Source organism: Mizuhopecten yessoensis, unplaced genomic scaffold (assembly GCF_002113885.1).
Source record: "Mizuhopecten yessoensis strain PY_sf001 unplaced genomic scaffold, ASM211388v2 scaffold716335, whole genome shotgun sequence".
Taxonomy (NCBI): Eukaryota; Metazoa; Mollusca; class Bivalvia; order Pectinida; family Pectinidae; genus Mizuhopecten; species Mizuhopecten yessoensis.
In genome coordinates this window covers 734,686-762,427 of record NW_018480065.1, presented here as the reverse complement: position 1 = coordinate 762,427, position 27,742 = coordinate 734,686, and the positions used below count along the sequence as shown (strand labels likewise).

At 36.2% G+C, this 27,742-nt stretch overlaps 1 protein-coding gene across 1 annotated transcript; it reads left to right on the top strand.

Annotated features, from left to right (window-relative positions):
* On the top strand, positions 1–26,837 carry LOC110443272 (NXPE family member 3-like). The gene is made up of 6 exons (XM_021487396.1): positions 1–42; positions 13,348–13,514; positions 20,063–20,137; positions 22,048–22,707; positions 24,107–24,156; positions 24,338–26,837. The coding sequence occupies exons 2-6, from the start codon at positions 13,444–13,446 to the stop codon at positions 25,042–25,044; spliced, it is 1,563 nt and encodes a 520-aa protein (XP_021343071.1). The 5' UTR covers positions 1–42; positions 13,348–13,443; the 3' UTR covers positions 25,045–26,837.
* The last annotated feature ends 905 nt before the right edge of the window (positions 26,838–27,742 follow it).

The following is a 27,742-nucleotide window of genomic DNA, read 5'->3' as shown; positions in this document are numbered from 1 at the left end:
AATGCAACCGAGGGGGTGTGCGATAAAATCGGCGCATATTTTGTAAGTACTAACAGGTGTATTGTTTACATATATTTTATGCTGTAGTGTTTTTCATGCTAACGTTTTATCTTTGTTATATGTTGTAAGTGTTAATGTTGGGCTGGTTGCCACAAACATTGGATACATTCCTTGGTCTGCACTGTCATTATTACTTCTATTCATATATATAACTTAGACTTCTAGATATAGTTTATTTTCAGTGAATTGAAAGCTCAGAATAAGTTTATTTACGTAGACAGATTTATTTTACAACAGACATGACAACTACAACTCTCAGCACATGACTAACAACAACAGAGGACAGGTGACGCTATTGTACTACAGACTATTTACTGCCGCATAAACTTTTCAGTGCCAGACCCGTACCCGTAAACAAAACACAAACACTACAGAAACAATCCCCATCGTTACATTACAAAATTACAACGGAGGTATCTATGTAAATAAATGAATTAACAACCGTATACATGTACAACGGGTGTATCCATGTAAATAAATAAATTAAACGTATACATGTACAACGGAGGTATCCATGTAAATAAATAAATTAACAACCGCATACATGTACAACAGAGGTATCCATGAAAATAAATAAATTAACCGCATACATGTACCACAGAGGTATCCATGTAAATAAATAAATTCACCGCATACATGTACAACGGAGGTATCCATGTACATAAATAAATTAACCGTATACATGTACAACGGCGGTATCCATGTAAATAAATAAATTAACCGTATCCATGTACAAGGGAGGTATCCATGTAAATAAATAAATTAACTGCATACATGTACAACAGAGGTATCGATGTAAATAAATAAATTAACCGCATACATGTACAACGGATGTATCCATGTAAATAAATAGATTAACAGTATACATGTACAACGGAGGTATCAATGTAAATAAATAAATTAACCGCATACATGTTCAACGGAGGTATCCATGTAAATAAATAAAGTAACCGCATACATGTACAACAGTGATATCCATGTAAATAAATAAATTAACCGTATACATGTACAACGGCGGTATCCATGTAAATAAATAAATTAACCGTATCCATGTACAAGGGAGGTATCCATGTAAATAAATAAATTAACTGCATACATGTACAACAGAGGTATCAATGTAAATAAATAAATTAACAGTATATATGTACAACGGAGGTATCTATGTATATAAATAAATTAACCGCATACATGTACAACGTAGATATCCATGTAAATAAATAAATTAAACGTATACATGTACAACGGAGATATCCATGTAAAGAAATAAATTAAACGTATACATGTACAACGGGGATATCCATGTAAATAAATAAATTAACCGTATATATGTACAACGGAGGTATCTATGTATATAAATAAATTAACCGCATACATGTACAACAGAGGTATCCATATAAATAAATAAATTAACCGCATACATGTACCACAGAGGTATCCATGTAAATAAATAAATTAACTGCATACATGTACAACAGAGGTATCCATGTAAATAAATAAATTAACAACCGCATACATGTACAACAGAGGTATCCATGAAAATAAATAAATTAACCGCATACATGTACCACAGAGGTATCCATGTAAATAAATAAATTAACTGCATACATGTACAACAGAGGTATCGATGTAAATAAATAAATTAACCGCATACATGTTCAACGGAGGTATCCATGTAAATAAATAAATTAACCGTATCCATGTACAAGGGAGGTATCAATGTAAATAAATAAATTAACAGTATATATGTACAACGGAGGTATCTATGTATATAAATAAATTAACCGCATACATGTACCACAGAGGTATCCATGTAAATAAATAAATTCACCGCATACATGTACAACGGAGGTATCCATGTATATAAATAAATTAACCGCATACATGTACAACAGAGGTATACATGTAAATAAATAAATTAACCGCATACATGTACAACGGATGTATCCATGTAAATAAATAGATTAACAGTATACATGTACAACGGAGGTATCAATGTAAATAAATAAATTAACAGTATATATGTACAACGGAGGTATCTATGTATATAAATAAATTAACCGCATACATGTACAACAGAGGTATCCATGAAAATAAATAAATTAACCGCATACATGTACAACAGAGGTATCCATGAAAATAAATAAATTAACCGCATACATGTACCACAGAGGTATCCATGTAAATAAATAAATTAACTGCATACATGTACAACAGAGGTATCCATGTAAATAAATAAGATAACCGCATACATGTACAACGGAGATATCCATGTAAATAAATAAATTAAACGTATACATGTACAACGGAGATATCCATGTAAATAAATAAATTAACCGTATACATGAACAACGGAGGTATCCATGTATATAAATAATGTAATAGCCGCATACATACATTTTATTCTAATAAAGTATCTATGAAAATAAATAAAATATTAACCGCCTATTTTAAAAAAAAAAAGTTCTCCTGAAGTAATTAAGTTAATAAATGAAATGATAACCGCATATATATAAATTATACTTCTGAAGTATATATGTAAATAGATAGAATATTAAACGCATAATGAAAAACAAACATACTACTTAAGTGACTATGTAAAGACATGAAATAATTAGCGCATATATCAATATTTATTGTCTAATAAGTGTCTATGTAAGTAAATATAATTATTACGGCATACATAATAAATATACTACTGAAGTACCTATGTTAAAAAGAAAAATCTTACGGCATGCATACTAATCATACTACACTTAAGAAAGCATCTAAACAAAGAAAATAATGACCGGACACATTAAAATTATGCTACTGAAGTATCTATGTAAATACATAAAATCATAACCGCATACATGTAAAACTGTAGTATTTTTTAACTACTTTTAGCAAGAAAACTGAACAACATTTCTATTGGACACATAAATATAACAGCTAATCATGAAGCTATCAGGACTGAGCGCTAGAGCCAAGCCCCTTACATTGTAAGTCTAATAAATTGTGTATGGCCATTGTGTTTCCATTTAAAGTTCATGAGTTCACAAAAGGGTAGAATTACCGACCCAAAAGCATTAAGGGTATTTGCTAGACCAGTTTTGTTTGCAAATAACTTTAAATTTTAAATTCTAATGTCGCGTACCACTCGCGCTTAGTTCGTCGGTAGTCCTTGGTAAGCGTCCGCGCAACCGGCAAAATCGATTACATGTATACAAGTTGCAGTATATTCACGAATAGAACAGGATAGCGCACAGGCAGCACCCAGCCAACAGACAATCCAGCTCCCGTAATCTGCGTGGTGTAAAACCCTCTCTCTCCCAACCTTAAATTCCTGCAACTTTCTCACTCATTCCTCAGGCGAAACGGGCAAGCTGACTTATGTGACCCCTTGACATAACAAGACCCGACAAGGCGACAGGCAATTGACACCTACTCAATAACGAAGTAATAAAACAACAACCCGTAAACGACAGCCGTGACTTTGATAGTGCTGTAATAAACCCCAAATAGGGCAATGTTGGGCAAACACAGGCAAATGAAATGCCTATCTAATTACGTCAGGTCAACTTATACATGTATATATAAGCTACATTTGCACTTTACTCTTTAAAGTCTGACATTTAAAATATAGAACAATGAACATAATAAAAACCGCTTCACTAATTTGTCTACACATTCTTTTGTTAAACATCGTTTTTGTGTGATAGTAATGACATCTTGGCTGATGCTCAGTTTGATTTCCGACCAGGTCTAAACGCGAATCCAAATCAGCAAGCCCTCGATTTGTCCATTGTTTCACGGAATCCATAAGTATCTTGAAATTAACAATCTATTTGCTAGTAGGATTCTCTCGAAAGCTCTGGTAGCTTTGCATTTTGGATAATATTTCAATCGCTGGTGACTATATGTCCAGCAAGACCATAGTCGTATGGGTACGTGGAGCAAGAACATGTTAGAGAAGGAGTTAATGAAAGGTCACCTAAATCCTGCTGATGTAGCGTTTGTACTTTGTATGTAGTTGAAAAGATTGGAAGCAATGTGTTTAAAATAAATGTAGGAAATGATTGGGTACTTTTGTATCTGAAGTACGGTGGTATGATAGCTTCGAAAGGCCTTTGGTGAAGGATGTTACTGATGCTAATGACATCAACCCCGTTGTTGTTTCATGAAATCCAGCGTTACAGGGAGTCATGCCTATCAGTTCGACCAGGCTTAAATAGTCGAACTAGTCTACCTAATGGGGTAGCGTGGTTGAGGGGGCATTGTCATCAAAACTGGATGATTATTTTATTGACATTCATCATCTGTTTATGTGTATATGAACAGGTATACGTCTATAAGACTTTGAAACAATTTTGTAAAATTACACTAAAACTATTTCATAAATAATACAGTTCTCTCTATCCAACATCCTCTGAAACGAACCAATTAACATCAAAACAAAAAAAATCAATTACTGATGAACATGTAACGCATAGCCGTCGACAGCAAGTACAAATCAATATTCCAACTTCAAACCTGCTCGTCAACATCTATTTCCCATCATGTATCCTTGTAACATCTGTACTTCTCGTCACATTTTTCGTGTTTTCTCATTTCGCGGAAGCTCCCTTGGAGTTACCATTCTTCTGTGTAACAATTTTTAGTATACAATTCACTAAATAAAAAAATCAATACCACTGTAAACCTTTTAACTTTAAATACAGTGATAGCACGTCTACGTTAACTGATTTTTTTTCAATACTTCAAAGATCTCGCTGATGTACCTATCGTCGAAAGTCGAGGTCATAGTTTGATTGATAGAAATACTGATTGTGTTTATCCAGAGTTAGATGTGGATTTTAGCATTGAGGAATTAACAGATGTAATTAGGGGTTTGTCTCGTGACAAGTCGGCTGGTACTGATATGTTACTTAACGAATACATAATTGAATATAGAGATATTTTTTCCCCTGTTTTGATCAGGTTATTTAATTCTATGTTACATGTAGGATATTTTCCAGAGTCCTGGGCGCAGGGTGTTATTATACCTCTTCATAAAAAGGGGGATAAAAACAATGTGAATAATTACAGGGGAATAACATTAATTAGTCATCTAGCTAAGTTATTTACTTCCTTGTTAAATAAAAGATTATTAAAATGGAGTACAAGAGAGGATATTGTTACCGATGTCCAATTTGGTTTTAAACCTGGGTTTGGTACCAGGGATGCTATTTTTACATTACATAGTTTAATAATAAATACATTAGAACAAAACAAAAGGCTGTATTGCGTATTTGTAGATTACAGCAAAGCTTTTGATAGTGTAACACATGATAAACTTTGGTATAAACTTTGGAAAAGTGGTGTTAGTGGCAGACTGCTAAATGTAATTAGATCTATTTATGATAATGTTCGTTCTTGCATAAATTTAAATGGTAAATTGTCTACTATGTTCGATTTACATGTCGGTTTATTACAAGGGGAATCGTTATCGCCCATGCTTTTTTCATTATTCGTTAATGATATGGAGAGTGAGTTTTTAAATTCCAATTGTCAAGGTTATGAACTACAATTGATTAATCTGTTTATGTTAATGTATGCCGATGACACAGTTTTGTTTTCGGAAGATGTTAACAATCTTCAGCACATGCTAGATTGTCTGCAATGTTACACTGATAAATGGAATTTAACTGTTAATTATGATAAAACTAAAATTGTAATTTTTAGAAAAAGTAAAAGAATCTTACCTACTGAAAACTGGACGTTTAATGGCAAGTCAATTGAGATAGTGGACAAATTTTGTTATCTAGGATTAGTTTTTTATTATAATGGAAGATTCACCGTAGCACAAAACACGTTGGCATCTCAAGGCAGGAATGCTTTTTATCTTTTAAAAAGAAGAATGAAAGATTTTATCCTTAATACTGAAACTAAATTATCTTTGTTTGATACATATGTGACATGCATACTGAACTATGGATGTGAGGTATGGGGTAATTGTTTATCGCCGCAAATCGAAAAAGTCCATCTTCTCTTTCTTAAAGATTTATTAAACGTTAAGAAAACCGTCAATAGTTCTATGGTTTACTTTGAGACAGGAAGTTATTCCTTACATATAAAGCGCAAAGTAGCTATAATTAAATACTGGTTAAATATTTTGAATACAAATAACTGTGTACTAAAAGCATGCTATGATGCACTACTTGAGCTTAATGTCAAAAAGCCGAATTGTAAACTTAACTGGGTTTATCATGTTAAAAATGATTTATATAGAATGGGTTTTAATCATATTTGGGATGTTCAATATGTTCCAAATGAAAAACAATTTGTGGAAATGTATACCCAACGTCTGCATGACGTATTTATTCAGGAATTACGTGGTGCGTTTGAAACATCTTCTAAATGTTATTTATATAGACATCTTGTCGATACTTTTAATATGCAATTCTATTTAGTAAAGCCTTTAACATTTAATACCAAAAAAATGTTGAGTCAATATCGCATGCAGGCGCATTCCCTTAATATCGAATCTGGACGTTATAATGGGGTTCCGAGAGGTCAAAGATTATGTTTTGCCTGTGACAAAAATGATTTAGAAGATGAGATACATTTTATTCTTATTTGTCCTGCTTACTCTGTATTGAGAAACACATACATTAAGCAATATTACTTCCGATGCCCCAGTGTGTATAAATTAATTGAATTATTGTCATGTAAAAGTATTAAAACATTACGTAGATTGGGTCTATATTTAAAATATGCTACAGCCAAAAGAAAAACCCTCGTGCAGTAATATTGCTAAATTATGTATTCTTTTTATGTGATAATTGCTTATATGGAATTGTCCTCCGCCATCTTGAAAATTTGAAATATGTTTTGTATTCTATGTATCAATTAACCTATATGCTGATTTGCATTCGGAAATAAAAAACTTGAACTTTAACGTATTAAACTTATTAACGTTTATGGTCGCAGCTTGGATAGTCTTGACTTATACTCTAACGTATCTGACACAACAGAAGACTTTATATTACGTCTATGCCATTACCTGTTGTGTTTTGAACCTTGTTTTAAAATCGAAGCTTGAATATGATAGCATACACAATGTAAATAGAAATATGAACAATCTTTTAGGTACGAAGTGTTTGATAACATAAATAAGTTTTGCCTGTTGTTGCTTTTCGATAATAATATTAAAAGGTTAGATGATAGACATGGAGAAGAACGAAACCTGTTAAACAGGCACGCTTAGGTTATATCCGTGTACCGGGCTGTCTTTCGTCTTTTATTAACAAAACAAGCATTTAGCCTGGCTATAGAACGGGCCATTCTTTTCTTAAAACAGTAGTTATTCAAATGAATTCAAATAATGTATAAGGGACATGGAAACTTAACTATTCACTCCTCATTATCTGGAATATGTAAACAATAACAAAATTTATTTTTATTTTGAAAACAGAAATAACAGTTTTAAAATAATATTTAAATTACAAAAGAAAAAGGAAATAGAAAAAGAAAACAGAACATAATTTAAGAGGAAATTTGTTTATTTAAAAGTAAAACGCAAAATATCAACTTAATAACTACTTGACATTTGTACGTTAGCTTTCTAAACCAGAGTCTGATGTTCTGGAATGGGAAACTACATATAAGAAATTTAGGTATGACCTTGAAACTTGTGTAGATAACGAAAATCCAGGGTCTGATGGATTTTAAACAATTTTGTTTTATTTAATGATTTTGGGAAAATAGGATTAGTTTATAGTTAGAATTATTACTCAAGTTAGGACAGTATATCCGTAAGGCCAATGCTATCTAAATAATTGGCGCTTTACCTAACACTCATACAGTCTAAGGAAGCACCGAAACATAACACGTATTTCCTCGACTGAGAAACAAGTTACATTTTGTAACGGTATTATGATACCAAATCTGGAGGGGGCGTTCACTTTATGAAGCTCTATTGTTGGTTACACTAGAACGACATTCCAAAGATGGATGTCTCCCCCTATTTTGTCTCTCCGCTTGGTCAGCTTCGCTTCACTGTGTTGTGCCGGATAGTTTACCGAAATGAAGATTATAACTCATCAGCAAATCAGTCGATCTCGATCTATACAGACAAAGCAAGCAACACAATACATGTCTACGGTTCGGTAACTTCAAATCGAACGCGAAATCTTTGTAACTGGCATTGATTTGCTTAGTACACGTATGAATACTTGACACATCAAGCGAGATTGGATGACTCAAGTGATCACAGCCTGATTCAAGATGTCTCCACGATGTTTAATAATGTAACTTTACCAACTTTAAATGTCAGTTTAATATTTTACTCGGTCGCCCCTCGCCTTTTTATCTATACAGAAAAGTTTGTATTGAGATTAGTCGTCCTTTTTCTCTATGGTACAGATTTAAACTAGCGTCCTGATTAGTTCAAGCTTGTTCGTGGTCTTTCGCAGACAAAGAAAGGCGTTCCTTTTAAAGATTAAAGCTAGAGAACACGAGAGCAAATGTGGTATACTACGATGGCTGGGCCGTCACATCTTATATCTGATATGTTTAAGACTTGTACATGTACATTTTTAAAAATTTGTGCATGTACATAACTTATATCTGATAACGGTTAACATTCCTTTCGTGATTAGACCCAGTCCGAAACGAAGGTGAAGTAAAGCAGACACCTTCTAGTTTGTCCGTAGCTTTTGTGAAGAATATAAACCGGTCTATTGCAGAGGATAAGTCGAGTATATAAAGCTGATTGATTATTTTTGGTAAAATATCAAAAGTTCACAAAAAGAATTGAAATATTACGCCAACAACTGAGAGATTTTAAGCATATTGAATGTATGATTTAAGAGAGCTTCCATGGATAAAAGTTAATAGTTATATTTGATGGTGAATGATAATTAATACATGTACACAATAATGATGTTGATGAATTGTCATATTTATGTTTGTATTATACATTATTATGTAATGTTTATATAAGATACTCAACAATAAACCGTCGAAGCCTTTACATCACTTTCTTCTTCTCTCTAGGACCATAAAGCAAAAGCTACTGTCCTATATAGAACAGGCCAGAAGGCGAGAGCCATTGACCTGCTACAGAATACTAAACGACAAAGTTATTCCCCGTGACAGTCTAAAAAAGGGGACATAACTAGTCGACGTCACACTTTCACACACACTTAAATTTAGGAACTCAACTCGGATCAAACAACGATTGCTTTTTAAAAAGAAAGCAAAAACGCTTTCTTGATTCTTCATTTTCTCAAAAAGGAGTTCTATTGAAACCTTTTTTGATAACAAAGATTTTATTCCCAGTAATTCCACTTTTATTACTGTAAACCATATTGATGTATTTGGGCATCTATAGATTATCTAAGTCAATGGATACATTTATTATTAAAACTGTATGACTACGGATTTGTCTTTAAACCACTTCATTCAAGACTACGCGGGACGTGCATTCTTGTTTTCCCCTTTTTATTTGTTCCATTCTTTTCTAACACTGTGTAAGTCATTTGAGTCATCACACACTATAAGCATGTTTGGCAAATTAATATACGTGTACAAGTTCATTGTGTCAGATATTGTGCCGAGATCATTTATCACTTTTTGTATTGCAATTATCTACCCCCGTGTAATGGGACATTGACTTTTGTAACACAACTGCAGGCATGAGACCGATATTTTTTAATGGCCAAAAGGTCATTTAAACTTTTGTATTAGTAAAAGATTTTGAATCGGTCCCTTCCCGGTAATAAATATGCTTCGTCCCTAATATTTGGAATTTCTGTGAATAAAAGTATTTCAATAGTCTGACTTTATTCCTGTTGTCCGAAACAGAAGGAACAATACTCAGTCGGATCCGCCATTTATGTTTACAATGTAAATAAATGACTTTTTAACATTAATCTTTTTGTTGTTTAATGGCTATACATTCTACGTCTGTATCACGTTATTACACGCTCTGTTGCATTACAAAGCAACGTCTGTAAAGAATTTTTGTTATTGTACATGTGCATATAACGTGATCCGATTTTGGGTCCTTACTCGGGTATTATCATCCGGACCGTAAATTAATTATGAATGATTTAGAAATATCCGGACCGTAATTTAATATCCTTACATTGTTCGTGTAAATACAATTTACTTTTTAATGAATAAAACAATAAAACAATATCAATTCAATGGACCTGGAAATGATATAGCATATTCTGTGTTTTACGTCATGGCCGCACTGTACAACCATTGTATCTGTATTATATTAGACCATTGTAGTCCACGAGTTACATCACAAAAATATTCCACGCTGGGCTCCATCGCAAAATCAGTCTTAAGTCACCAGTAGCCTAACTTATCTCTTCCCTTCGCATTAACTTTATGGAAATATATAGATAATTCAATCCAATACATGCCCGTTTACATAACAAATATATTCATTTGTGTTCCAAACAAACATACAAACCAAGTAAATGCTTTTAAATACTTCTACACAACATTTACACCACTGCGCTCGATTCCGAATCAGCTGTATTCCGTCTTTGCGTATTGCAGAGTTATCTTCTCTTGGGAGCAGGTATTGATTGTTACGTCACTTGTTTGTGAGAGTAACGTCATCAATTTTTGAGAAAACGACGTAATTTTCTCACACAAACCAATGACGTAACAATCAATACCTGCTCACAAGAGAAGATAACTCTGCAATACGCAAATACTTGTAGCGTTCTGACTGCTAGGGCATTTTGTAAAACTTCTCGCTTGCAATAATGCTTCCCTCACGTCTCTTGTTTTTTCGAACTATTGGATAGTTTTATATTTTACTAGTTAATTATCAAATTTGTTTTTCAACATTTTGTATAAATCCGTGTGGGTTTCAATTCAAGAATCAAAATGTATAGACTCCCGTGTGACCTAGAAAGAAGTACTTGTACCTGATCCTCATTAGTATAGTTTGACTGCCTATCCGGACAACCCGTGTTTTAACTATATTTACTTTTATACCAGGATTTAAAATACAACTTTTTTGGTGTATTTTTTGCTGTCCATTATATAGTATTCGCAATGTTTGTTTGATGTTTGCAGATCGATCCTTGTAACTTGGATGTAAAATGCAATAAAGTTGATTGATTGATTGATTGATGTTAGACATTATGCAGTAAATGTCATGTGGTAAAAAGAACAGGGACCTGAGAATTTGTAACAGCTATATTGGGACCTGAACTATTTACTCTGAACACCTGAGGTTAGGTCCAAATATAGCGGTAACAAATGTTCAGGTCCCTGTGGTAGCTCCAGTGTTATCAATTGAAACCATGATTTACAAGGGAAATTATTTTTACATATGAATGTTTTGAGTTTATTTGTTCAACTGGTATTGTATATACCTTGGTATAAAATAGCATATATTACTAATAATTAAGATACAGTTTACATAACGATAGGCCGCTGTCTGGTGTATTAATCAAGTCCCGCAATGCAAATAGTAGACCCTATTACTGATCATGGTCAGTAGGCTATAGGCGCTTCTTACGATCAGCAGACGACGATCTTTAGACAAGGTATTTGCATCGTTTTTGTTATTTTTCAGAATGAAATCTATACTGTTATGTGTGAATTACGGAAACAAATTACTCATTATACCCAGAACTGCATGTCATCACATTCAAATATCTGTTATTTTACCGAAAGATTGTCTAGATTGTAACATCATCTCGGAGCAAAGCGCAAAGTCTGTCCGACTTGGACACAACCAAGCCACGATATATCGTCCTACAAAAAGTAAAACACCATGAAAATACACCATTTGAAAAGATCACATACTCAGTTTTCATTTAAAGACCTTTGGTTGGAAACTATAACACATAGATTATTTATATTATCACAGATTCGGCATCATTGATTCATTCCAAATCAGGTATTTGAATTTTAACGGGAAGAAGCATCACAGTACCGTATTCGGACCCGAGTCAATTCGTTTCACGGCTTATTCAAACAACTGTATTTTCAACAAATGGCTTATAAATTGCCAAATATATGGTTTATCTGGACATTTGTCTAGTAAAGATTGTGTGTCTCCAATATTTTGGATGATTGTGAAAAATAAATATTGTAAAAATATTTTCTTGTCATTATAATTGTTCGCCAAGCCTGTTAATTTATTGCAAACAGCCTCGTTTGCGAGCTTGAGTTCGAGGCTTTTTGGCCTCAGCTTGAGGCGCTAGGCTGAGTTTTTAGTTTATGATAACGAAACACGGACGCTGAGCTTTAGTTCTTGAGTAGCCAGAAGTGTTTGCAACATGTGCTCCTTGTAATATTTAGAGAAATGTCATATTTGTATTAAGAGTTTAAGAGCACCCAAGACAGAATTATCCAACGTCATACCCCATGCTAGATTTTTCAATCTCGGCCGATCATTGTTTTGCACCTTTACGGGACATTTCGCGGAATTTTTAAACTGCGATGTATTCATCCGCGTGTTACCTGCTTGAAATTGACAATTTTNGACTGTCCCTCTATACAGCCACCCTTATCCTACTGTCTCTATACAGCCACCCTTATCCGACTGTCACTCTATACAGCCACCCTTATCCTACCATCCCTCTATGCAGACACCACTTATCCTACCGTCCCTCTATACAGACACCACTTATCCTACTGTCTCTATACAGCCACTCTTATACGACTGTCCCTCTATATAGACACCACTTATCCTACCATCCCTCTATACAGACACCACTTATCCTACCGTCCCTCTATACAGACACCACTTATCCTACTGTCTCTATACAGCCACCCTTATAATCTACACTGTGAAATACGTCGTGATCTATGTAAGGACGGACACATTTTTACGCGGAAGCATTCAAATGTAGCTAAAGTAGTACAGAGGTCATTGTCATTTTGTGCCCAAGGCGGGATACTTGTAGTGTTTAGCAAAATAATATTTTTTTCGAACTAAAAGGTGCGAGAAAAAAAACTCAATTACTTGTAACTGAGCAAGATTGGGTTATCTCAGTCTCGGGCTAAGTTTCTGTAACATCCCAACCTCGGCTTACGCCTCAGTTGGGATTTTGTTACAGAATCTTAACCCTCGACTGAGATAACCCGATTTCGTTTTGTTACAGGTGTAATAGATTGGAAACCATTAACTATCCTCGATTTTTTAATTTTATTTTTTTACATGTTAGATTAACGTTTTATTGTTATGGATATAGTCTACATTAAGTTGCTATCTAAAAAAGAATATTAAAAAAAAATCATGGCATTAAGGTTTTTTTAAATGTTGCATTGAATCTTATTTTCCAGAAACCTCGCCTCTGTAGCAAGGATTGTAATGTGGTACAAGTGAAACATCTTGATTACAACTTTCGACTAGGCGTGATACAGACATACAGTAGCAATATGTCCCAGCCACCCACAACCAAACTGAAGGTCTTCGTTGCCTTGATTATCAGTGTGCTGGTTCTGGTAACGTAAGTACATACTTTTGATTACTTTTTTTTTACCAAACTATCAATATATATTGACAAAACTGTCTATATATAATGGCAAAAGTCAATACGCTAAGACATAAATATGGCATGCAGTTTTATACCTTCGTAGTTATTCCCTAGGGTCTTTTACAATGTACATTGTATAACGTTACACTCTTGAAAAAGTAGGTAAAATTATGTATCACTAGGCTCTGTATGCACATACTGGGAATATGGAAATTTATATGTGACTTGAATGTATTTTTTGGTGTTTGCTTTAAACAATACATCTTTAAGTGTCAAATCCAATTCCATCTACATGTCTCTGCATGCATGGCTTTACACAGACAACCCAATAGGCCAATTAGAGTTCGGCTGATTTGCCATTAATTGTAGTTTGAATGCATGTACAGTACAACCATGTTGATCAATCTATATAGTATCTAACTGTTGTGATCTACAAACCCCACTTATCAGGCTATCCCACTATAAAACAACCGATAATCCGGTTGTCCCCTTATACTGTCTCCATTAGTTGTAGTCTCACTATAAAACAACCGATAATCCGGTTGTCCCGTTACACTGTCTCCGTGAGTTGTAGTCCCACTAATAAACAACCGATAATCCGGTTGTCCCCTTATACTGTCTCCGTTAGTTGTAGTCCCACTAATAAACAACCGATAATCCGGTTGTCCTGTTATACTGTCTCCATTAGTTGTAGACCCACTTTAAAACAACCGATAATCCGGTTGTCCCGTTATACTAGCTGTCTCCATTATACACTTATAGACACCACTTATCCTACCGTCCCTCTATACAGACACCACTTATCCTACTGTCTCTATACAGACACCACTTATCCTACCGTCCCCTTATACAGACACTACTTATCCGACTGCCCCTCTATACAGACACCACTTATCTTCCTGTCCCTCTATACAGCCACTCTTATCCTACTGTCTCTATACAGACACCACTTATCCTACTGTCTCTATACAGCCACCACTTATCTTACTGTCCCTCTATACAGCCACTCTTATCCTACTGTCTCTATACAGACACCACTTATCTTCCTGTCCCTCTATACAGCCACTCTTATCCTACTGTCTCTATACAGACACCACTTATCCTACTGTCTCTATACAGACACCACTTATCCTACTGTCTCTATACAGACACCACTTATCCGACTGTCCCTCTATACAGCCACCCTTATCCGACTATCCCTCTATACAGACACCACTTATCCTACCGTCCCCTTATACAGACACTACTTATCCGACTGCCCCTCTATACAGACACCACTTATCCTACTGTCTCTATACAGCCACCCTTATCCGACTGTCCCTCTATACAGCCACCCTTATCCGACTATCCCTCTATACAGACACCACTTATCCTACTGTCTCTATACAGCCACCCTTATCCGACTATCCCTCTATACAGACACCACTTATCCTACCGTCCCTCTATACAGACACCACTTAAGACGGTCGCTGGCGACAACGTCTTACTATTTTTGCCTGGCGTAGTTGAGGCAACTTCTATCATCTTACGATACAATGTAGCGAATAGGAATTACGGTGAGTAGTTGTAGTCCCACTAATAAACTACCGATAATCCGGTTGTCCCGTTATAGTGTCTCCATTAGTTGTAGTCCCAATATAAAACAACCAATAATCCGGTTGTCCCGTTATACTAGCTGTCTCCATTATACACTTATTGTACTGGTGTTAGGGAGACCTTAAGTGTTATTTCCCCGAAATAAATCATGTTTCCCGAGGGCGAAATACATTAATATTAGGCAATGCAACGAGCCCCTGTGTTGTCACTGTTGTGACTGACCTGTTCGATTTTGTGTTTTGATTTATCCCTTCAAATTATTTAGCTGTTGGGAGGTTGAATCTCCCGTACGTAGGTATTGTTCATGTTTGTGTGTCGTCCGGAACACATCGGGCGTTAGAGAGTATAACAGGGAGAGACAACTCGTCCGATAATGTGCGAGGAGTTCCGAGAGGGATACTCGACAGGGGAAATGGTCACGTAAGGGATACCTGATGTTTTGTAGCCATGTCATGTGATGTGTCTAAACCAATCAGACACGCTGTAAAATCGATGAGGAATAGTAATAGTTGTAGTCCCATTATAAATCAACCGATAATCCGGTTGTCCCATAATACTGTCTCCATTAGTTGTAGTCCCACTATAAAACAACCGATAATCCGGTTGTCCCGCTGTACAGCTCTATAAAACATCAAATTATCTGGTAGTTCCATAATACGATTTTCACCAATCAATCTGCCCCATTATACAACCTCTAATATTCCAGCTGTCTATTTAAACATCCTCCACTACAATCTGGTTGTCCCTATATAAAGTCTCCCCTAATTGAAATGCCCAATATGTAGCCTCAACAAATCCGGTTGTCCCGCTGTACAGCTCTTAATCCTAATTTTCTACTATATATTCAACTCATCCGGTTGTCATCCCTTATCCGACTGTCCCTCTTTACATACACTCCTTATCCTAATGTCTCTATACAGTCACCCTTATCATACCGTCCCTCTATACAAACGCCACCTATAATCCGACTGTCTCTATACAGCCACCCTTATCCTACTATCCCTCTATATAGACACCACTTATCCTACCGTCCCCTTATACAGACACTACTTATCCGACTGCCCTTCTATACAGCCACCCTTGTCCGACTGTCCCTCTATACAGCCACACTTATCCGACTATTCCTCTATATAGACACCACTTATCCTACCGTCCCCTTATACAGACACTACTTATCCGACTGCCCCTCTATACAGACACCCCTTATCCGACTGTCCCTCTATACAGCCACTATAATACGACTGCCCCTCTATATAGACACCACTTATCCGACTGTCCCTCTATACAGCCACTATAATACGACTGTCCCTCTATATAGACACCACTTATCCGACTGTCCCTCTATACAGCCACCCTTATCCGACTATCCCTCTATACAGACACCACTTAAGACGGTCGCTGGCGACAACGTCTTACTATTTTTGCCTGGCGTAGTTGAGGCAACTTCTATCATCTTACGATACAATGTAGCGAATAGGAATTACGGTGAGCATTGTATCATTTTTAGAATATTCAGGTACCCGTATCTGTTGTTTTAGTTTTGAAGCGGTGGGCAATGGGCGGCCATATTGCCCTATAATGAAATCCTACTGACCCTCTATAGAAAATTAGAGGGTCACCACGTGACGGCTCTAAACCAATGACTTTTGGACATTTTTGTCCGAGGTGCGATAACTACAGACATCACTTATCCGACTGTCCTTCTATACAGAAACCCCTTATCTGACTATCTCTCTAAACAAACACCCCTTATCCGACTGTTCCTCTATACAGAGGATAGAAACAAACACCACTTATCCTACTGTCTCTATACAGCCACCACTTATCTTACTGTCCCTCTATACAGCTATTCTTATCCTACTGTCTCTATATAAACGCCACTTTCCGACTGTCACTCTATACAGACACCACTTATCTTACTGTCCCTCTATACAGCCACTCTTATCCTACTGTCTCTATACAAACACCACTTTTCCGACTGTCACTCTGTACAGACACCACTTATCTTACTGTCCCTCTATACAGCCACTCTTATCCTACCGTCCCTCTATGCAGACACCACTTATCCTACTGTCTCTATACAGCCCCCCTTATCCTACTGTCACAATACAGCCCCCCTTATCATAACGTCCCTCTATACAGACGCCACCTATTATACTACTGTCTCTATACAGCCACCCATATCCTCCCGTCCCTCTATGCAGACACCACTTATCCTACTGTCCCTCTATGCAGACACCACTTATCCTACTGTCTCTCTACAGCCACCCTTATCCTACTGTCTCTATACAGACACCACTTATCTTACGGTCCCTCTATACAGCCACTCTTATACGACTGTCCCTCTATATAGACACCACTTATCCGACTGTCCCTCTATACAGCCCCCCTTATCCGACTGTCCCTCTATACAGCCCCCCTTATCCGACTGTCCCTCTATATAGACACAACTTATCCTTCTGTCTCTATACAGACACCACTTATCCTACTGTCTCTCTACAGCCACCCTTATCCTACTGTCACAATCCAGCCACCCTTATCATACCGTCCCTCTATACAGACGCCACCTATTATCCTACTGTCTCTATACAGCCACTCTTATCCTACCGTCCCTCTATGCAGACACCACTTATCCTACTGTCTCTATACAGCCACCCTTATCCTACTGTCACAATACAGCCACCCTTATCATACCGTCCCTCTATACAGACGCCACCTATTATCCTACTGTCTCTATACAGCCACCCATATCCTACCGTCCCTCTATGCAGACACCACTTATCCGACTGTCACTCTATACAGCCACCCTTATCCTACTGTCTCTATACAGCCACCCTTATCCGACTGTCCCTCTATACAGACACTCTTATACGACTGTCTCTATACAGACACCACTTATCCTACCGTCACTCTATACAGCCACCCTTATCCTACTGTCTCTATACAGACACCACTTATCCTACCGTCACTCTATACAGCCACTCTTACCCGTCTGTCCCTCTATGCAGACACCACTTATCCTACTGTCTCTATACAGCCACTCTTATCCTACCGTCACTCTATACAGACACCACTTATCCTACTGTCTCTATACAGCCACTCTTATCCTACCGTCCCTCTATGCAGACACCACTTATCCTACCGTCCCTCTATGCAGACACCACTTATCCTACTGTCTCTATACAGACCCCACTTATCCTACTGTCTCTATACAGACACCCTTATCCTACTGTCTCTATACAGACACCACTTATCCTACCGTCCCTCTATGCAGACACCACTTATCCTACCGTCACTCTATACAGCCACCCTTATCCTACTGTCTCTATACAGCCACTCTTATCCTACTGTCTCTATACAGACACCCTTATCCTACTGTCTCTATACATACACCACTTATCCTACCGTCCCTCTATGCAGTCACCACTTATCCTACTGTCTCTATACAGCCGCCCTCATCCGACTGTCCCTCTATACAGCCACCCTTATCCTACTGTCTCTATACAGCCACTCTTATCCTACCGTCACTCTATACAGACACCACTTATCCTACTGTCTCTATACAGACCCCACTTATCCTACTGTCTCTATACAGACACCCTTATCCTACTGTCTCTATACATACACCACTTATCCTACCGTCCCTCTATGCAGTCACCACTTATCCTACTGTCTCTATACAGCCACTCTTATCCTACCGTCGTCCCTCTATACAGCCACTCTTATCCTACCGTCACTCTATACAGACACCACTTATCCTACTGTCCCTCTATGCAGACACCCCTTATCCTACTGTCTCTATACAGCCACCCTTATCCGACTGCCCCTCTATACAGCCACCCTTATCCGACTGTACCTCTATACAGCCACTCTTATACGACTGTCCCTCTTTATAGACACCACTTATCCGACTGTCCCTCTATACAGCCACCCTTATCCTACTGTCTCTATACAGCCACTCTTATCCGACTGTCCCTCTATACAGCCACCCTTATCCGACTGTCCCTCTATACAGCCACCCTTATCCGACTGTCCCTCTATACAGCCACTCTTATACGACTGTCCCTCTATATAGACACCACTTATCCGACTGTCCCTCTATACAGCCACTCTTATACGACTGTCCCTCTTATAGACACCACTTATCCGACTGTCCCTCTATACAGCCACCATTTATCCAGCTTTCCTACTTTTCAGCCACCGCTAATCTGGTTGACCTACTATACAGCTACCACTGATCCTAATGTCCCACTTCACAACTTATACTAATCTGGATGTCCCACTATACAGCCACCACTAATCCGGCTGTCTTTCTTTCCAGTCACCACTTATAGGGCTGTCCCCCTATACAGCTGTTAATTGTCCTATTATTATTCCTATTTTATCGTCCAATAGTCCTTTTTTTACTCCCCAGTATAAAGCCACCACTAATCTGGTTGTCACCACAATAAAGCTACCATTTATTCGGTTGTCCAACTATCCAGCTGTTAATAGTCCTACCCCCTCCCTATATCGTCCAATAATCTTTTTCCTCACTATGAAGACACCAATTTTCAGACTGTCACACTATAATGACCACTATACAACTTTCGTTATATAACTTTCGTTATTCCTTTTTTCTTACTATATTTTCCACTAATCTGGTGGTCAAATCAGCATCCAAAAACCGGTTCATTCCCGTTGGTAACCATCACGGCCTTACCACTTGCTTTGATCAAAGGTAGCCAAATTTGTACCGCGCCCTTGATGTTATTTAATTTATTTATTTCATGAAAAGATTAATGAAAATGTGTTATATAAATGTAAGCTTAAATAAAATATAAACTGATACACTGTACAAATAAATTACATGGGTGAAATTGAATAGGAAATTTCTTGTTATTTGTCGGATATTTATAGATTTGTTTCTTTTTCTACTCATTCAGATTGAGAAGTCTCGGATTCATTGACTTACATTTATCTACGTATTCTGGACAAATGCCGAACGATGCCAGACACAAGTAAGTAAGAATACATACTGTATGTGATTATTTTAAAATGGTTCACTCATGCCCGAAGGGCAAGTGAGCTTATGCCATGGTGCGGCGTCCGTCGTCCGCCTGTCCGGCGTCAACTTTTTACATTAAACCAAGGGCTACCAAGTTTGTTCAAATGCATGACCTGCATCCAATTTCAAGGTCACAGGGGTCAAATATGTTAAAATCTTTGAGCGACTTCTTCTGAATAACCAAGAGGCCTGGGGTGATGATATTTGGCCAGTAACATGCGGGGATGAGGGGCTACCAAGTTTGTTAACAAAAATGACCTTCACCCATTTTCAATGTCACAGGGGTCAAATATGATTAAAACCTTTAAACAACATCTCCTAAATAACCAAGAGGCATAGAATAATGNATATGATTAAAACCTTTAAACAACATCTCCTAAATAACCAAGAGGCCTAGAATAATTATATTTGACCAGTAACATGCGGGATGAAGGGCTACCAAGTTTGTTCAAATGAATGAAGTTCCCTCATATTCAAGGTCACAGCGATCAAATATGTTTAAATCTTTGAATGACTTATTCTGAATATTCAAAGGTCCAGGGTAATGATATTTGACCAGTAACATGCGGGGATGAGGGGCTACCAAGTTTGTTCAAATGAATGAAGTTCCCTCATATTCAAGGTCACAGCGATCAAATATGTTTAAATCTTTGAATGACTTATTCTGAATATTCAAAAGCTCCAGGGTAATGATATTTGACCAGAAGCATGCTTGGGCGGAAGGCTATTCACTTTGTTCAACTTAATGTCATTGTTCGAGTTTCAAGGGCACAGGCGTGCCATGTTAAAATAATTTAATAGATTATAATTAATCGAACACAGATATCATTCCTGTAGCTCTATATTAGTCTACGTTTAAGATTACGAGTGTGAGATTAATACCAGGTGAGCGATTCAGGCCCACTGGGCCTCTTGTTTAATATTCTCAGATTTTCTTTTTCAATTACAGTCATACTCCAAGATCCAAACTTCTAATTTTAGATCTTTTGATCTCCTTACATTTGATAGGTGTACCCGAATACTTCATGTTTAGCTTTATTTACGTAGAAGATAATTCTGTGCGATAATTTGTGGTAGAATGACATCAATTCGAAAAATACCTGCATTACATTTTGTATCTAAGCATACTTTTGAATCTAAAAAAGAAAAGCTTGTGCTGAAAAACGACCATCGTATAAGTCATGATCATGATAAGAGATAAGTTTGTACTAAACATAGTAGTTTTTTAAGGACAATGTACATGTGGTATTTATTTCCAGTTTTAGCTTTGGTGCAAACATTCCTAAATTACTCTCAGTTCAAATGGCTTTTATAAAGTTTAACCCTCTTTCCCCTATGTAATTTTAATAAACTCAACCAAGCATTGATCTGGATGAGTCCATTGTGGTGTACACTGGTTAAAGGGTTAATAGCTGCCTGATCTCCACATTCTATCCCTGCCATAAATTACACAGAACCATAAAGCCGTTTTGTCCTTCTTGGATTCATCGATGATTCTAGGGGTAAAAATGATAGAAATCCAAATGGATCTAAAACACAAACAAAAAAGAGATGGAAATGCATAAAACCCATTAGATAATTATAGATTTCAAAAATTTGAGGCATACTGGTAATTTGTAATTTCAAATTATTAATGAGTAAATGAATATCATGAGCCGTGCAAACACTAAAAAAAGGTGATCGTGGCCATCAAGGTTACGGCAAACCCGAGGAACTAGATAAAATTTGTATCATATCTATTCAATACATCAAGATTAAACATATCGTCAATCAAACATCCACATCAGACTTATTTTCCTAATGTGGAGTACGTGTATTTCTACATTTTTTACTTAGTACTATAGAGCATGTCTTTATTTCCAGTACCACTGGATACCAAAGACTGGATATTGTGAAAAAGGAGGACATTTTACAGAAAGAACCAGAATACAGGAAGATAACTACATTAGGAAATCTTAAAACCGTTGCTAACCCAAAAAACTCCTACATTGAAATAAGAAACAAAAAAACTCAATACCACATCGGCGATACAATAGAAATCTACGTCCAGCTTCGTGACTCACGCAATAAGTCTATCACCAAAGGCGGAGATGTTCTACGTATATGGATAATAGAAGAATCATTAAATGCCAGTGCCGCAGGTCATGTTATTGATTTAAACAATGGTTCATTCCTGGGATTCGTCGAGGCACTCTGGGTCGGTTCCCCAAATATCAAAGTAGCAATCGGTTGTACGAAAGAGCACGTAGGATTATATCTCAATTTTCTCGAGAAACATGGAACTTTTTTTTATGTAATTGGAATATTTCAAAAAGAAGGTCATCCTGGAAAAAAGGAAACACAGTGTGCGTCTATCCCTAATTCACAATTTTTCAAGGGACCTATTTGTAATTTTACAGAGGATAATTTCAACATGTCTTTCTATTGTGAAAAACCCGTGGAATATGAGTGCAAAGATTGGACAATATTCCGGGATGATAGCGAACAGCCTCCTTTGGATAGAAAAACTGCTTCGTTCTTCAGGTAAAAGCTAACAGTTCCAAAGTAACTAGTCATGCACAACGAAGGAAGACGATAACTCGAGCAATATCCGGGTTTTGAACTCACGACTTTCATGGACGGCACCAAAGTGCCTATCCACAGCTCATAGATTTGTCTTCCTTCGTCACAGAAAAACAGGATATGATATAACTAATATTAAAGACGTAATTCCCCTCGGATAACGTAAGCCGAAAGTAGAATTACACTGACCAATGATAGTGTGTGTGGAGTGTAAACTCGACCTTCTGCTTTCGTTTGCCAAGGGGATTATTGCTTTTGAACATAACTTTTGTTATATCTTGTTATAATATATATTATAATTCTGTTTTGTTCTAATGTAATGTAAGCGTCCGTTTTTTCTGTCTAGATAAAAGGAGCGGTTGCTCCGAAAACCGGACAACCTTATGTTTTCTCCACCTTTCCTAACTTCATTTTAAAATTAGTCGTATTCTAGAAATACACTTTTTGTTATATCCTACATGTTTGTTATATTTGATCGTATTTATTTTATATTGCCTATGAATGCCGACTAAAAGCAGTTCAATACTTTTATTTACCATTTTTGGAATCTGTTCATCTCATAAAAAATTCAATTACATTTATCATTATTCAGGATTTAGTTGAAATAACGTATGTACCGTGTATGCTTGTTCAATGAATAGAACAGTCATCGCCATGGAGGGTCAGTGGAATCCAACGTAACGATTATGACGTCATAATAAATATGACGGCAGCAATCGGTCCATGACATTCCTAGCCTATATGAATATCAACTGAATTTGGTAGGGTTATATAGTGGCAATGCCATTCGATGGTAAATATAACGTCTTTTACCCATATATACATGTATATATGTTGCAAGAGAGTTACGACAGTTCTAGTCAGCCTCGTGAAATGATGTTTGTAATGCAATGTTTATTTGTTTTTATTACGTGAAAACTAATGCATGAATTAATTACAGTATTCTATGATGATAATTAATAAAATATTTTTTGTCAGCGTAAAACTAACACTCCACAAACATTTGTTTTTCTTTGCATACATTTTATAGACAGACAAATTAGATATTATAGGACAAACGAAAAACGAACAATGCAATCTAATTTAGAAATGCAATACGGAAAAGCGTGTTTTTTTTAACCAAAACTCATTTTCGTATGTTTAAATATGTATGGTGTCTGAACAGTAAGCAAGTTCGCTTCTATATTGTCATTTCCAGCACACACATATTTCATAATTTCTTGAATCCAATATATCGAGATATCTGTATCTGATCAGAAAATAAAATTTGATAATGGAACAGGAAATGAAAAATGTGTCTGCAATCACACAACTGCATTTATGAATTATAATTCACTTGTTTCTTCTTATCTACTTTCAGCTCGAGCGTCTACAAAATAATTAAAGAAGTCACAGTCAATGTTACAGAAGGTATAGTTTAACTTACTTTATGACGATATATTGTCAATAAAACTATTGGGATATAGATGTTGGTTTAAAAGCTTGCATATATTTTTGTTGTCGTTAAAACAATTTTTGTTTAAATTACAAAAAATAAAACCGTCCCTGCAAGATACTTTCTATTCTTAAACGGTTAACGTTTTTGTTACAGATTTTGTCAGACGTCGGAAAGTCTTATCCCCTGTCAAGTCCTGTAGCGATTTTCCAGCAGCTGAAACATGGAACCGAAATGTACCAGTAGGGTATATGTACGAAAACAAATGGATCTCACTTCAGTGTTCCATTGACTTTCCAAGAACTACACAGGCCTATACAAAATGCCTTACAAAAACAACACTAATATCTATTGGTGATTCTACATCACGGATTTTTTTTGTAAATATGATGAACTTCCTTAGCCTAAAGCTGGAACCTCCTGAAGAGAAATATATGAACGTCGTTAAGGCATGGCAAACGCCTATGAATGCCTCGTCCCCAGACGGCGAGATTAGTATTGAATGGATGCCTCACGAACATCCATTCGCAAGTGCAGGGTTTAGAAGAAATCTATGTTCTGTATCCGAACGTCTTAGTAAAATAGGAAGCAACCGCAATGTTATAATTTTAATACATTATTACCTTCATCCTGCTAGATATCTCAGTCCTGAGCTTTACCGGCATCACGTGAAGAATGCAGTGGTAGCCATTAAAAGTCTATTACAGCGTTCACCGAATGCCAAGATAGTAATTAAAGGTCCACATTCCACCACGTACCCACATTCACATGTTCCGTATGACTTTGTGGCAAAGTTCATGGAACAAGTAATATACGAAGAATTTAAGGATATCCACAATTCAGTATATTACGTAGATTACTAGGACTTGACAATAGGCAACCAAAACGTGATGCCTCACCCACCAGACCATGTGAACAACATTATGATTCACAACTTTTTGTCATTTGTTTGTCATAAATAAAAATTTCTTGACGTGTTTGATCTTAACATCCGTATATTTGTATATAATGCGTGCAGAGATACTTTACCTTAAAGATAACGTATTTGACAAGCGGCAGCAGTTTGATGAAACTATATGATGCCATTTGTCTACTACATGTAATATTTATAATATTGAGAGGCAAACCTAACTATAATACATGATAAGTTACTTGCATACAATTCAGAATATCTTATATGCACATATATACCGTTCAAATACCAAAACAGTCCCAATCATCATGTTTATACACAAGTGTCTAATTCATATTGTATCTGAAAACATCTGTTTTCCTATGAATATTTTATTATGATTTCTACAAGGTTATCATAATCGTCAGAGTTAGGGAAAATCTAGCGTTGGAATCAATGGGAAAGCTTCATCATTTCAACTGTTTTGCTACCATACCATATATCACATGCAGTGGGATTCAGTACACTTATTCTTTTACCAAATAAACAAGGACTAAATAGTTAGATAGGTGCACGGTCGGGTTCTTAAAAGAAAACTCTAATTAGAGATAAAGGTTCGGATGCATTAGATAACAATGACAAATCGTAATTGCATTTTTTCAGACAAGGTCCGAAACCTTAGAATGGCATGGATATTTAATGATAGACTAAACCAGAGTTTCCAATATGTATTTGGGGAGTCAAACAATCAAGACACACGGGTCAAACGTACTTAGAAATGACACGTCTATTTATAGCCACGCACTGTACCTGTTAGCTAGGTACATAGGTATGTTCACGGATGCATGCACCACTCCAGCAATCTGAACGGAGCCATGTAACAGATGATTTTAATCAGATTGACCCTCCAGTTTCTGTTCACATATTTAAAATAAATACTCTATTGTTGTCTTGTTTGTTAAATGTGAGGAGAGCGACTCGTAGCTTTTGAAATGTTCGTAATCCTCGGGAAACAAAGAATTAAACACATGTAGCATAAACATTCTAGACGTACATAATCAAAATACATATAATTTAATGAAACACATTTGAGACATTTGAGTTAATGATTCATAGGAGAAACCAGCGTCAAGGCTACTTGAGCCCTTGTGTCCTTGTAAATAACATATGTCGATGGATTCTGTGTCAGTGTTGCCAGTTGTACATTACGTAACATACTGCTTTTATTGTCAACTGGATGTCACCTGTTAAACAACAATAGTGTTGCCAAGTTGTATATTTTTTATGACGTTAGTAATACTATTAATTGAAAATTACGTAAAATTTGACTATTTTAGATAAAGCGTAACGTTAAATTATGTAACATCATGTAACGTTAAATTATGTAAGATCATGTAATGTTGAATTATGTAAGATCATGTAACGTTAAATTATGTAAGATCATGTAATGTTGAATTATGCGAAATTGTGGGTAATGTTCAATTATGTAAGATTGCGCGTCGTGTTAAATTATGTAAGGTTAGAGTTTATGGTTAATCTGAAAGACTGTGTGACTTTACATTATGTAGGACTGTGTGTAATGCTGCATTATGTAGGATTGTGTGTAATGTTGCATTATGTAGGATTGTGTGTAATGTTGCATTATGTAGGATTGTGTGTAATGCTGCATTATGTAGAACTGTTTGTGATGTTGCATTATGTAGGATTGTGTGTAATGTTGCATTATTCAGGTTGTGTGTAATGTTGCATTATGTAGGATTGTATGTAATGTTGCATTATGTAGGATTATATGTAATGTTGCATTATGTAGGATTGTATGTAATGTTGCATTATGTAGGATTGTGTGTAATGCTGCATTATGTAGAACTGTTTGTGATGTTGCATTATGTAGGATTGTGTGTAATGTTGCATTATTCAGGTGGTGTGTAATGTTGCATTATGAAGGATTGTGTGTAATGTTGCATGTGTAGGATTGTGTATAACTTTGCTTTATGTAAGATTGTGTGTAATGTTGCATTGTGTAGGATTGTGTGTAATGTTGCATTATGTAGGATTGTGTGCAATGTTGCATTATGTAGGATTGTGTAATGTTGCATTATGTAGGATTGTGTGTAATGTTATATTATGTAGGATTGTGCGTAATGTTGCATTATGGATGATTGTGTGTAATGTTGTATTGTGTAGGATTGTGTGTAATGTTGTATTGTGTAGGATTGTGTGTAATGTTGCATTGTGTAGGATTGTGTGTAATGTTGCACTATGTAGGAGTGGGAGTAATGTTGCATTATGTAGGATTGTGATGAGTGCTGCATTATGTAGGATTGAGTGTAATTTTACATCATGTAGGATTGTGTGTAATGTTACATTATGTAGGATTGTGTGTAATGTTGTATTGTGTAGGATTGTGTGTAATGTTGTATTGTGTAGGATTGTGTGTAATGTTGTATTATGTAGGATTGTGTTGAGTGCTGCATTGTGTAGGATTGAGTGTAATGTTACATCATGTAAGATTGTGTGGAACATAAAATTATGTACGATTGTTTTAAATGCTACATTATGTCAAATCATATTGTGAAATTATGTAAGTGGAAAGTTAAATAATTTAAAATTGTGTGTAATATGTAATTGGACTGTGAAATAAAGTTTTTGTACTGTCTTTAATATCTCAT

Coding starts and splice junctions, on each gene's coding strand:
- LOC110443272 (XM_021487396.1), top strand. CDS start 13,444: ATGTCCCAGCCACCCACAACCAAACTGAAGGTCTTCGTTGCCTTGATT. Junction 13,515..20,062: donor AGTGTGCTGGTTCTGGTAAC/GTAAGTACATAC, acceptor CTACTCATTCAG/ATTGAGAAGTCTCGGATTCA. Junction 22,708..24,106: donor AAAACTGCTTCGTTCTTCAG/GTAAAAGCTAAC, acceptor ATCTACTTTCAG/CTCGAGCGTCTACAAAATAA.